Source organism: Dama dama, chromosome X (genome assembly GCF_033118175.1).
Source record: "Dama dama isolate Ldn47 chromosome X, ASM3311817v1, whole genome shotgun sequence".
NCBI classification, from domain to species: Eukaryota; Metazoa; Chordata; class Mammalia; order Artiodactyla; family Cervidae; genus Dama; species Dama dama.
Genome location: NC_083714.1, coordinates 71,837,202 through 71,849,995, shown reverse-complemented (window position 1 = coordinate 71,849,995; position 12,794 = coordinate 71,837,202). Strand labels below are relative to the sequence as shown.

The window sequence follows — 12,794 nt, the reverse complement described above, 5'->3', positions numbered from 1 at the left end:
CTTTGTTGTTTTGGGTTCACGTTTATACAACCTTTCTGTTTTTCCTCTCTAGAGAAGATCCTTTAGCATTTGTTGAAGAGCTGGTTTGGTGGTGCTGAATCCTCTCAGCTTTTGCTTGTCTGTAAAGCTTTTGAATTCTCCTTCATATCTGAATAAAATCCTTGCTGGGTACAGTAATCTAGGTTGTAGGTTATTCTCTTTCATTACTCTAAGTATGTCCTGCCATTCCCTTCTGGCCTGAAGGGTTTCTATTGATAGATCAGCTGTTATCCTTATGGGAATCCCTTTGTGTGTTATTTGTTGTTTCTCTCTTGCTGCTTTTAATATTTATTCTTTGTGTTTGATCTTTGTTAATTTGATTACTATGTGTCTTGGGGTGTTTCGCCTTGGGTTTATCCTGTTTGGGACTCTCTGGGTTTCTTGGACGTGGGTGGCTATTTCCTTCCCCATTTTAGGGAAGTTTTCAGCTATTATCTCCTCGAGTATCTTCTCATGGCCTTTCTTTGTGTCTTCTTCTTCTGGGACTCCTATGATTCGAATGTTGGGGCGTTTCACAGTGTCCCAGAGGTCCCTGAGGTTGTCCTCATTTCTTTTGATTCTTTTTTCTTTTTTCCTCTCTGCTTCATTTATTTCCACCATTTTATCTTCTACCTCACTTATCCTATCTTCTGTCTCCGTTATTCTACTCATGGTTCCCTCCAGAATGTTTTTGATCTCATTTATTGCATTATTTATTTTTAATTGACTCTTTTTTATTTCTTCTAGGTCCTTGTTAAACATTTCTTGCATCTTCTCAATCTTTTTCTCCAGGCTATTTATCTGTAACTCCATTTTGTTTTCAAGATTTTGGATCATTTTTATTATCATTATTCTAAATTCTTTTTCAGGTAGATTCCCTATCTCCTCCTCTTTTGTTTGACTTAGTGGGCATTTTTCATGTTCCTTTACCTGTTGGGTATTTCTCTGCCTTTTCATCTTGTTTAGATTGCTGTGTCTGGAGTGGGCTTTCTGTATTCTGGTGGTCTGTGGTTCCTTTTTATTGTGGAGGTTTCACCCAGTGGGTGGGGTTGGACGATTGTTTTGTCAAGGTTTCCTGGTTAGGGAAGCTTGTGTCAGTGTTCTGGTGAGTGGAATTGGATTTCTTCTCTCTGGAGTGCAATGGAGTGTCCAGTAATCAGTTTTGAGATGGGTCTATGTGTTAGGTGTGACTTTCGGCAGCCTGTATGTTGACACTCAGGTCCATGTTCTTGCGTTGCTAAAGAATTTGCGTGGTATGTCTTGTTCTGGAGCTTATTGGCTCTTGGGTGGTGGTTGGTTTTGGTGTAGGTATGGAGATTTTTGGATGGTTTCTTATTACTTAATGTTCCGTGTAGTCAGGAGTTTTCTGGTGTTCTCAGGTTTTGAGCTTAAGTCTCCTGCCTCTGGATTTCAGTTTTATTCTTCCAGTAGTCTCAAGACTTCTCCAACTATACAGCACTGATAATAAAACTTCTAGGTTAATGGTGAAAAGATTCTCCACCATGAGGGACACCCAGAGAGGTTCACAGAGTTACATGAAGAAGAGGAGAGGGAGGACGGAAGATAGAGATGAGCAGGAGGAGAAAAAGTGGGACTCAAGAGGAGAGAGACAGATCTACGCAGTTGTCTCTTCCCAAAGTGTTCTCCGTAGCACAGATACCCACAGAGATTCACAGAATTGGATTGGGAAGAGAAGGGGAAAGGAGGGAATAGAGGTGTTCTGAGGTAGAAAACAGAGAGGCAAAAGTGGGAGAGAGTAATCAACACACTCCTGAATAGAAATGGGAACTGAATATTGGATTCTTAAATGTCCAAAATTTATATCACATACTGAAAAACAAAGATTAAAAATCTAGCATAGAGGTTAGACTGTTTAAAATACAATATTTAAAAACAAAAACAAAAACACCAAGAAAATTTAGAAATATATATGAAGTTTGGTTTAAAAATAGGGCTTCTCTCTCTTTTTTTTTTTTGCAAGGTTATAGTGAAATGAAAATGAAAATTAAGGAATAATAGAGGAGTATTAGAGGACTTTAAAAGGAAATAAGAGAGAAAAGCAGGAAAAAGAAAAAAAAAAAACAAGAAAAAAAAATTTTTCCCTAATTAAAAAAATCGTAAAAGTACATGAAAATGAAAGTTAAGGAGTAATGGGGGAGTAATAGGGAATTTTAAAAGAAAATAATAGAGAAAAAATAAAAAAGAAAAGGAAAGAAAAAAATTTTTAATTAAAAAAATATATATATATATATATATCTAGGAATTTCTCTGGAGCTGTTGCGGTCAGGTGGGCTCAGTTCAGTTTCAGATAGCTCCTCATTCCAGCTTACTCTTCTCGATATCTATAGGCCCCTTCCGGTGTAGTCAGTGTTACCTACAGGGATTTTAATCTGTTGCACCAGTCCTTTCTGAAGCAGTTCCCTTTATTTATTTGGCTTCTGTTTGCTGTCTCTTTGGTGTCTAACTTCCGCCCTGACACAGGCGGGCGGAGGTGATCTCTTGTTTAGGTTCGCTAGTTCAGTCCTGCTACGGGGAGGGCGGGGCGCTGCCGACAGATATCGCTGTGTGTGGGTAGCACTCACCGTGTTTCGGCCACACTGGGTTTGCCCCTGCTCACGGGTGTCTGTGCTTTCCCCGTCTACACTGCTCAGGCTCCCGGCTGCTGTATAGGGAGCGTGCCCTGCATTGCGTGCGGTTCCAGTTTTCGGGTATTCCGCAAAAGCGCGGACTCGGTTGCGCCTGCGTTTTGTGTCTTCCCCGGCCTGAGCGGCTCAGGCAGCCAGGAGATTGACCGGTGCCCTCTCCCCGGGTGCGGGGTGCCCTCTCCCCTCCGCAGCCCCAGCCTCAGTTTCTGCGCGCCCCGGTTGGGTTCCAGCGGCTTGTGTTTGTTCTCAGGAGCTTGCCTCTAGCCGCGACCCTCCCGGCGGCGGATGTCGACCATCCAGAATCTCAGGGAGTCTTTGGATAGAAATTGGAGGCTTGTTTGCAGTGTGGGAGGGGTTGCGGTCTCTGGGGCCGAGTTTGCCCCTTTCCCCTCCCCCCTGCCTCCTACCTCTGGTGGGGATGGGCTGGTCCGCCGCAGGCTAGCTCTTCTCTGGAGTTTCTCAGTCCCTTTGTTTTGTGAACCGCCGGCAGTGTGTTCAGGCTGGTTAATTTTCTCTCTTGCTATCCCACAGTTTAAAAAAGCTCCCTCTGATTGCTCTCAGGGCCTTCGGGCCTGGTCCTTACCCTAAGCAATGCCGCCCGCTCCTCTCTGTTACGCCCCCACTTGCTGGTGGTGGATGCGGGCGTCTGGGGTACTTTTCTGCTGGGAGTTGCTTTTAGGCACGTAATCTGTGGGCCTTATTTAAGTTTTCCTCCCAGTTAAGCTGCCCTCCAAGATTCAAAAACTTCCCCCAGACCCGCCAGTGTGAGGGTTTCCTGGTGTTTGGAAACTTTCTCTATTAAGACTCCCTTCCCGGGATGGGTCTCTGTCCCTAGCTCTTTTGTCTCTCTTTTTATCTTTTATATTTTGTCCTACCTCCTTTCAAAGACAATGGGTTGCTTTTCTGGGTGCCCGATGTCCTCTGCTGGCGATCACAAGTTGTTTTGTGAAATTTGCTCAGCGTTCAATTGTTCTTTCGATGAATTTGTAGGGGAGAAAGTGGTCTCCCCGTCCTATTCCTCCGCCATCTTGGCTCCTCCTCTGCAGTCATATATCTTTATTTCTCCTTTCATCTTTCCCGTTGTTCTCATTTCATAGTCTCACATATGGCAAAGAGCTTCAGTTGTTTTTCAATGTTCATGTGGGTTTGAATGTCAGTTGCACTAATTGACATGGGGTAGAGCTAGACAGCATATTAAAAAACAGAGACATTACTTTACCAACAAAGGTTCGTCTGCTCAAAGCTATGGTTCTTCCAATAGTCATGTATGGATGTGAGAGTTAGACCATAAAGAAAGCTGAGTTCCAAAGAATTCATACTTTTGAACTGTGGTGTTGGAGAAGGCTCTTGAGAGTCCCTTGGACTGCAAGGAGATCCAGCCAGTTCATCCTAAAAGAGATCAGTCCTGAATATTCATTGGAAGGACTGAGGCTGAAGGTGAAGCTCCAATAATTTGGCCACTTGAGGTGAAGAACTGACTCATTGGAAAAGATCCTGATGCTGGGAAAGATTGAAGGCAGGAAGGGAAGGGGACGACAGAGGATAAGATGGTTGGATGGCATCACTGACTCAATGGACATGAGTTTGTGCGAGCTTTGGGAGTTGGTGATGGACAGGGAAGCCCGGCATGCTGCAATCCATGGGGTCACAAAGAGTAGGACATGACTGACCAACTGAACTGAAATGATTTGTATCTTCCACGTGGGGAATTTCTTTTCAAATTGCTTGGACAATATGGAATTTAAATATATAAACCAGCAAGTCATTTGGAGAGCTCTAAATATCTGAGTGGGATGTATGCACACAATCGCCTGACCTGAATGTAGAATTTTATTAAGAAAAATATGACACCTTAGAACAGTCCAATCCAATAGAATTTTGTGTAATGATGGACTAGTTCTATATCTGAGCTGTAAAATGTAGTAGCCAGTACTCACATGTAGCTATGAGAACTTAGACGTGTCTAGTGAGACTGAGGTACTAATTTTTAAATCTAATTTTAATTAATCAAAATTTAAATGTAAATCAGTCAGTCAGTTCAGTCACTCAGTCACCAACTCTCTGTGACCTCATGGACTGCAGCAGCCGGGCTTCCCTGTCCTTCACCAGCTCTTGGAGCTTGCTCAAACTCATGTCCATTGAGTCAGTGATACCATCCAAACATCTCATTCTCTGTTGTCCCCTTCTCCTCCTGTCATCCACTTCTTCATTTACAAGTATTTAAATGTAAATACTTGTGACTAATTGCTATTATATTGGACAGAGCAGTCATAGAAGACAGAAGAGTAATATAGACAGTATCCATTATCCACTTTCTACATCTCATTGTCATCTTGAAAATTTGAAAAAAAAAAAATCTATCTTTTAACATTATTGTCACTTCACATAAAATAAACAACAAGGAACATGCTGCTCTTGGATTTTTCAACCAACCTAAACCTGCCATCATTTGCTTGGGAAAGCAAAGGTCAATTCAAAATTCAAACACGTAAGATCAAATTTTAAATATACTAACATAAAAGACATAAACATAAGTGAATAAAATTAAAAATTAATTTTAATTCTTCCCTGGCCATCCAGTGGTCAAGACTTTGCCTTCTAGTGAGGGGGAGCTGTGAGCTTGGTCGCTGGTCACGTAGCTGGAATCCCACATGGCATGTGGTCAAAAACCAAACAATAAAACAAATAATATTGTAACAAATTCTATAAAAATTTTAAAAATTATCCCCATAAGATTTTTTCAGAAAAATTCAAACTATTCTTTTCCTCAGCTGTGTTACAGTCATAGATTGGATAATTGAGTCTTGAAATTCAAGAATTTAAGATATTATTTTTTATGCTATGTTATACATGCTATTTCTCCCTTATATAACCTCTAATAATACTTTATAATCTACCTCTATAGCTTTTAATAAAAATGTAGTTATTTCAATTAGCCTAGATCTATTAGTATCAACATCAGTAGATACTTAGATTGTTATTGATTTTCTCTCATCTTAGCTAAAGTTTAATTTCCATTGCATTAGTAAAATATGTTTACTCACCACCTTATCCCCAGTGCCTAGATGAATGCTGTGTCCATACTAGCCACTTGCTATTAGCATGCCAAGAATTAACAAAATTGTATTAACTGCCATGGATTTTTGTGAACTGCAATTCAGAGACTATTTTTTCTACCCATAAATGAGATATCCCACATATGAACCTTCTTAAAAGTCTTTTGAAATATCATTACAAAAGTAAAATTATCATTAATAACTAAGTTTACTTAGATCAAATTGTAATAGTAAATATTGTATCTATATTTATTATCATTGTTGCAAAATTGTTTTTTATTAAAATAGATTTGCTATTTTCCACACTTGTATAGATATGACATGGAAGATATTTCCCTTGGCAAAGGAAAAGCAGACTGTTTATTGGTTATATGAATAAAATATTAATAAACTGCTCATTTAGTTTATGAATTAAAAACAAGGTTATTACACATTGCTTAGCTCATGAAATTTTTTTAAAATTTTATTGAAACGAACTGGTGATTTTAATTAACATTTCTGAAATGCCACCTTTAATTTCATAATAAACATTTAATTCTTCCATCAAGATATATTATGGTCTCAATTTGAATAAGAGTATAAGTGAATCTAAACACACACAAAAAATTTCAAGAAATGCAAAATTATCTTCAAGCAATTCATGAGGAAAAATGTAGTTGTACTTGAGTATTGCCCTAGAATTTATGTAAAGCAATTATAATATTTTGGTAAGTTAAAAAAGATAGTATTACCATATAATCTCACCATAAAGTCTAGTGATCCCTAAAAGCTTGGTATCATTCATTGGTTTCTAACATTTAGAATCTTATTTTAGACACTAGTATCACAAAATTATGAGAAAAAGACCTCAGATGCTATCCTGTTCTTTCAGGACAGAGCACATAAATGAGATCTCAATAACTAATCTTCACCACATGTCAGCAACTTTTATGTTAAAAAATATATTGGAGAGTTAAAATTGTGGTGTGTGGTTGTATGTGTGTATATGAAAGGGTTCATAAATCACCCATGTACTAAGAATCTTAAGATCTTCTGATCTTTTCTTCACAGCTTCCAGTAGCTTTTTATCTTACTCAGTTCTGTCAAAATGCTGCAAGTAAACACTGGCTAGAACTGCCTCTGAGAGCCAGTCAACACTACTCCTCAATCAGCGAACAAGATTTAGCTGTGTAGAGCTCATCTTATTGTAGTTTGGAGAAGGGATTAAAAATTTTTTTTACATAAGTTGGACTTTATAACAATTAAGACATTTGACTATTTTAAAGGCTTAAAAGAAAAAAAGTAAAGTGTTAGTCACTCAGTCGTGTTCGACTCTTTGTGACCCCATGAACTGTAGCCTGTCAGGCTCCTCTGTCCATGGAATTTTCTGGGCAAGAACACTGGAGTGGGTTGCCACTTTAAAGACTTAAGGAGAAGCAAAAGGAAAAGGGGACAGCAGAAGATGAGATAGTTAGATAGCGTTACTGACTCAATGGACATGAATCTGAACAAACTTCAGGAGATAGTGAAGGACAGGGAATGCTGCAGTCCATGGAGTTGCAAAGAGTTGGACAGAACTTAGCAACTGAACAACAAAAAGCTTTAAGTGTATGAGACCCTCTGTGTGCTGATTAACAGTAGCACTTAAGAGAGCCCAAGCACTTTAAGTATTTTGCAATTTTATATTACTTGAATCACCTCCTTAAGGGTTTGGAGGGAAGCCAGAACCAGCAGAGACTGATTTTAAACATTTCCATAATGTGACTTTTTTGTCATGAATAAAATATGGGTACTATTTCAAGCTATAGTTTCCAACTTGACATTTTGGCATGTTAGGTTCAGTCTATTGTGCCTGCTAATTAAAAAAAAAAAAAAAGAATTTAAATAACATTGTGCTGTTAACCTCTAAGATGCTTTTTTTTTTTGGTCACCCCATATTTGCAGAATCTTAGTTCCCTGACCATGGATTGAACCTGGGCCCTGGCAGTAAAAGTGCCATGTCATAACCACTGGATCACCAGGATCCAGGAATTTTCAGGAATTCCTAAAAATTCATTTTAACACCTTTTTCTATAGGGGGAAAAAAAGGAAAGTTTGTGTTCTTTACACAATGTTTTATTCTTATCAGAGTTTGCATATTTTCTCCCTTTGCCAAAGGTTTTAGCTGTATTTGTTAGATGTGATATATGCACTTCTGTGTTGGTTGAGTATTTTATACTTAATTGTTACTTTTGGTAGTGAAAACTTCCCTAAAAGCTGAAATCTACAGTAAGATATTTTAATTCATTTGGAGTAACCATGGTTAATTCACTTATCATTTCCTTTTCTTTTTAAAATTCTACATTATTCTTCCTTTTGAAATCTTTAACAATTCACAAAATTAGTTACATTTATCACTGTAAATGCTATGACCTGAAAAGTCCTCAGAACATCTTCTAGAACAATTCAAATTTCACAAATGTTTGGAGATGTTAAGCACCTTGCTTGTGGTGACACTATTATAGACAAATTTGGGACTTAGAACCCAAGTCTCTGGCATTTATTTCTTAGTTGATCCTGTGTCATGTGGCTTCAAGAAATTGAAAACCAGTCTCATTAAATAATAACATAAGCTAAAATGTTTCATTCTTTGTTTTTCAGGGTCAAAATATTTTTGGGCTTGATATCATAGAAACGCCAGAAGGAGAGAAGATGCCACAACTAATAGTTCAAAAGGAGTTAGATAGGGAAGAAAAAGATACATATGTAATGAAAGTAAAGGTTGAAGATGGTGGCTTTCCTCAAAGATCCAGTACTGCTATTTTGCAAGTCAGTGTTGCTGATACAAATGACAACCATCCTGTTTTTAAGGAGGATGAGATTGAAGTCAGTATACCAGAAAATGCTCCTGTAGGTTCTTCAGTAACACAGCTCCATGCCACAGATGCTGATATAGGTGAAAATGCCAGGATTCATTTCTATTTCAGCAATCTTGTCTCCAGCATGGCCAAGAGGCTATTTCACCTCAACTCTACTACTGGGCTTATCACAGTAAAAGAACCACTGGATAGGGAGGAGTCTCCAAACCACAAGTTACTGGTTTTGGCAAGTGATGGTGGATTGATGCCAGCAAGAGCAATGGTGCTAGTAAATGTTACTGATGTCAATGATAATGTCCCATTGATTGACATAAGATACATCATCAATCCAATCAATGGCACTGTAGTTCTTTCAGAAAATGCTCCTCTCAACACCAAAATTGCTCTCATAACTGTGACAGATAAGGATGCTGACCATAATGGTAGGGTGACATGCTTTACAGATCATGAAGTCCCTTTCAGATTAAGGCCAGTGTTCAGTAATCAGTTCCTCCTAGAGACTGCTGCATATCTTGACTATGAGTCCACAAGAGAATATGCCATTAAATTACTGGCCGCAGATGCTGGCAAGCCTCCTTTGAATCAATCATCCATGCTCCTCATCAAATTAAAAGATGAAAATGACAATGCTCCAGTTTTCACTCAGTCTTTCATAAGTCTTTCTGTTCCTGAGAATAACTCTCCTGGTACCCAGTTGACAAAAATAAGTGCAACAGATGCAGACTCTGGGCGTAATGCTGAGATACATTACCTGCTAGGCATTGATGCTCCGTCTGAATTCAACCTGGATCATCGTACAGGCATCCTGACTGCAGTGAAGAAACTGGATAGAGAAAAACAGGAAAAATATTCATTCACAGTTCTGGCAAAAGATAATGGGATGCCATCTTTAATAACCAATGCCACAGTCTTAGTGACCGTTCTTGATCAGAATGACAACAGTCCAGTTTTCACTCACAATGAGTACAACTTCTATGTCCCAGAAAACCTTCCAAGACATGGCACAGTAGGACTAATCACTGTAACTGATCCTGATTATGGAGAAAATTCTGCAGTCACTCTCTCCATTTTAGATGCAAATGATGACTTCACAATTGATCCACAGACTGGTGTCATCCGACCGAATATTTCATTTGATAGAGAAAAACAAGAATCTTATACTTTCTATGTAAAGGCTGAGGATGGTGGTAGGGTATCACATTCTTCAACTGCCAAAGTCACTATAAATGTGGTCGATGTCAATGACAACAAACCAGTTTTTGTTGTCCCTCCTTCCAACTACTCCTTTGAATTGGTTCCACCATCCGCTAATCCAGGCACAGTGGTCTTCACAGTAGTCGCTATTGACAATGACACTGGCATGAATGCTGAGCTTCGTTACAGCATTGTAGGAGGGAACACAAAAGGTCTGTTTATGATTGACCAAACAACAGGCAACATTACACTGAAGGAGAAATGTGTCCTTGCAGATCTTGGTTTACACAAACTGATAGTCAAAGCCAAGGATTTAGGGCAACCTGATTCTCTCTTCAGTGTCATAAATGTTAATCTATTTGTGAATGAGTCGATGACCAATGCTACACTGATTTATGAATTGGTGCGCAAAAACATTGAAACACCAGTGACCCAAAATATTGAGACAACTGATACATCCTCACCATCAAGTGACTATGTCAAGATCATGGTTGCCATTGTTGCTGGCACCATAACTGTCATTCTTGTTATTTTCATCACTGCTGTAGTAAGATGCCGCCAATCACCACACCTTAAGGCTGCTCAGAAAAACAAGCAGAATTCCGAATGGGTTACTCCAAACCCTGAAAACAGGCAGATGATGATGATGAAGAAAAAGAAGAAGAAGAAGCATACCCCTAAGAACTTACTGCTTAACTTTGTCACTATTGAAGAAGCTAAGGCAGACGATGCTGACAATGATAGAAATGCCGTCACACTAGACCTTCCCATTGAATTGGAAGAGCAAACCATGGGCAAGTACAACTGGGGCACTACACCTACTACTTTCAAGCCTGACAGCCCTGATTTGGCCCGGCACTACAAATCTGCCTCTCCACAGCCTGCTTTCCAGATCCAGCCGGAAACTCCCCTAAATTCAAAGCACCACATCATCCAGGAACTGCCTCTTGATAACACCTTTGTGGGCTGTGATTCCATCTCCAAGTGTTCCTCCAGCAGTTCTGATCCCTACAGCGTTTCTGAGTGCAGCTATCCAGTGACAACTTTCAAGACCCCTGTGTCTGTACACACCAGACTGGTAGGTAATCCAAGTTTCTATTTAACCTTTCTAACTTTATTTTTCAAAACTATTTTCAGTTTAAGTAGGGCTTTACAGAATCTACTGACTCAACAGGGGATCAAAATGATCATATTTTGCAGAAATATCTGAATAAGTATATGAATTCATTTAAATTTGATGGAAAATCAGAATAAAATGACTCTTAATTATAGGAAAATTGGGTGAGGAATAATGATTATAATAGGGGCAGTGTTGTCTGTAGATGGCACTATGACACTTCCTGCTAGAGAATATACTGGAAAAACTCCAAAATTTTTGGAGGTCATGTCATGTCAGGGGTCATGACACTGTCCTCAGTACTGTTGTGTGCATGAGGACCAGAACAGCCCAGGCTGCATATATCACAGTAATACCTTTTGGAATCTGATAAGCAGGTCTTAATGGTACTGAGACTTCCAGCTTCAGTTGGTAAAATCTGTCTACCCAAGATTGTCAAATAGCATCAAGATATCCTTCCCACTCACCATGCTCCCAAGCCCCCACAATGAAAAGGGAGTATAGTTTTCAGATTAAGAACTCACCATTATTCTGGTTTATACATCTGTATTGACACAATGTAGCAAGAGTGAAATTAGGAAAATTAAGTCATGCTACTCTCATGTTCAGTCAAGAGAATGAAATATATATGAGATCTCTACCCTAGATATTCATTTGAGCATTTGCATATTCATGCAAGGTATTGAGCCCTTCAAGAGACATTTTTAAGAGATAATGACTTTTGGAAAATGAAATATGATTGCTTTCTTTAATGGGCCTGAAGGAAAATATGAGCATATCAAGACCCAAGGCATCTGCATACAATAATTTAAAACCCAGTAAATTATGAAAACAAGAGCTTATACAGTCTTTTTATCTGTATTTCATGGAGAAATGAATAAAAATGTATCTAGAAATCCACAACTAAATTAAGTAATTTAAGTATGATTATTTCCTTAATAAAGTTATATGTTGGAATTAATCTACATTTTTTTCTCTCAAAATCATGCCATATGTTGACTTTGTTTGTGTTACTCTTAAGAAGGTCTTCATCTCAATTTCAATGAATAAAAGCTTCTAAAAACCTAGCTAGGCTTAATAAAATGTAGTAATGTGAAAGTCAGAATAAGTTTCTTCTCACCAAAGTTAGAGATATTAAAGAAGTCTATTAGGATTCCAAATAGCAATGAAAATAATGAAAAATAATTGATGTCAATCAAGGATATGGATAGTTAAATAATACAATGTTAGCCTTTCTCAATCACTGAGCAAAATTAAGAACTAATTCAGTTGTGCATTCATTTTTATTACAGTAATTTCATAATTATGCTATTGTAAATCATAAAATAGAATCCTACTCTCTGTGGAGTTTTTTATATGCTTTGAATGAGTTTACAGGGCAGTGGTTATTTCTACAGTTCACATGAGCCCCATGTTTTCTACCAAGGTGGATCTTAAATGGGTGGCAAACATAACAGATGCCTAACATCTCATCATGGTGAGTTTTTACTTATATTTAACCATTAAAAAATGTGATCTCATTTCCTAATTCTCATTGCTATCATTCTGTTTTTTGAAAACATTTCTCAACAAAAAAGTATTTTTTATGACTAGCACTTTATGTGTGTTGTGTAGCCTAATAGCACTTTTCCAAGGGGTAAATTTGTTATCCACTTAAAAATCTACAGTGAGTAGGGTTTGTGAATTACTTTCACAGAGCATCATATTTAATAGATTGGCTTGTGAAGTTTGTTAAAAGAGAAAATTCTGGTTTCAACTGTTTTCAAAAGCATGGAGATGTTTAAGAGCTAGACTTATTTTACATGAAGACATGAACATACAGTAAGCAAACCACAGATGAAATAAAAAATTGGAAGTGTTTTCCAAATATCTTCTGCTTCTTTTATATTATTTTCTAATCCTGAGAAAGCCAATAAAATTAATAACT

General features: G+C 38.2%; 1 protein-coding gene across 6 annotated transcripts in view; it reads left to right on the top strand.

Moving 5' to 3' along the window:
- PCDH11X (protocadherin 11 X-linked) overlaps positions 1-12,794 on the top strand; it is a 904,836-nt gene that overhangs the window by 37,743 nt on the left and 854,299 nt on the right. For all 6 annotated transcript variants that reach the window (XM_061136650.1, XM_061136649.1, XM_061136648.1 and 3 more), the window contains exon 2: positions 8,339-10,828. In XM_061136650.1, the coding sequence (XP_060992633.1) occupies positions 8,339-10,828 (2,490 nt within the window). The remainder of the gene's footprint in view (positions 1-8,338; positions 10,829-12,794) is intronic.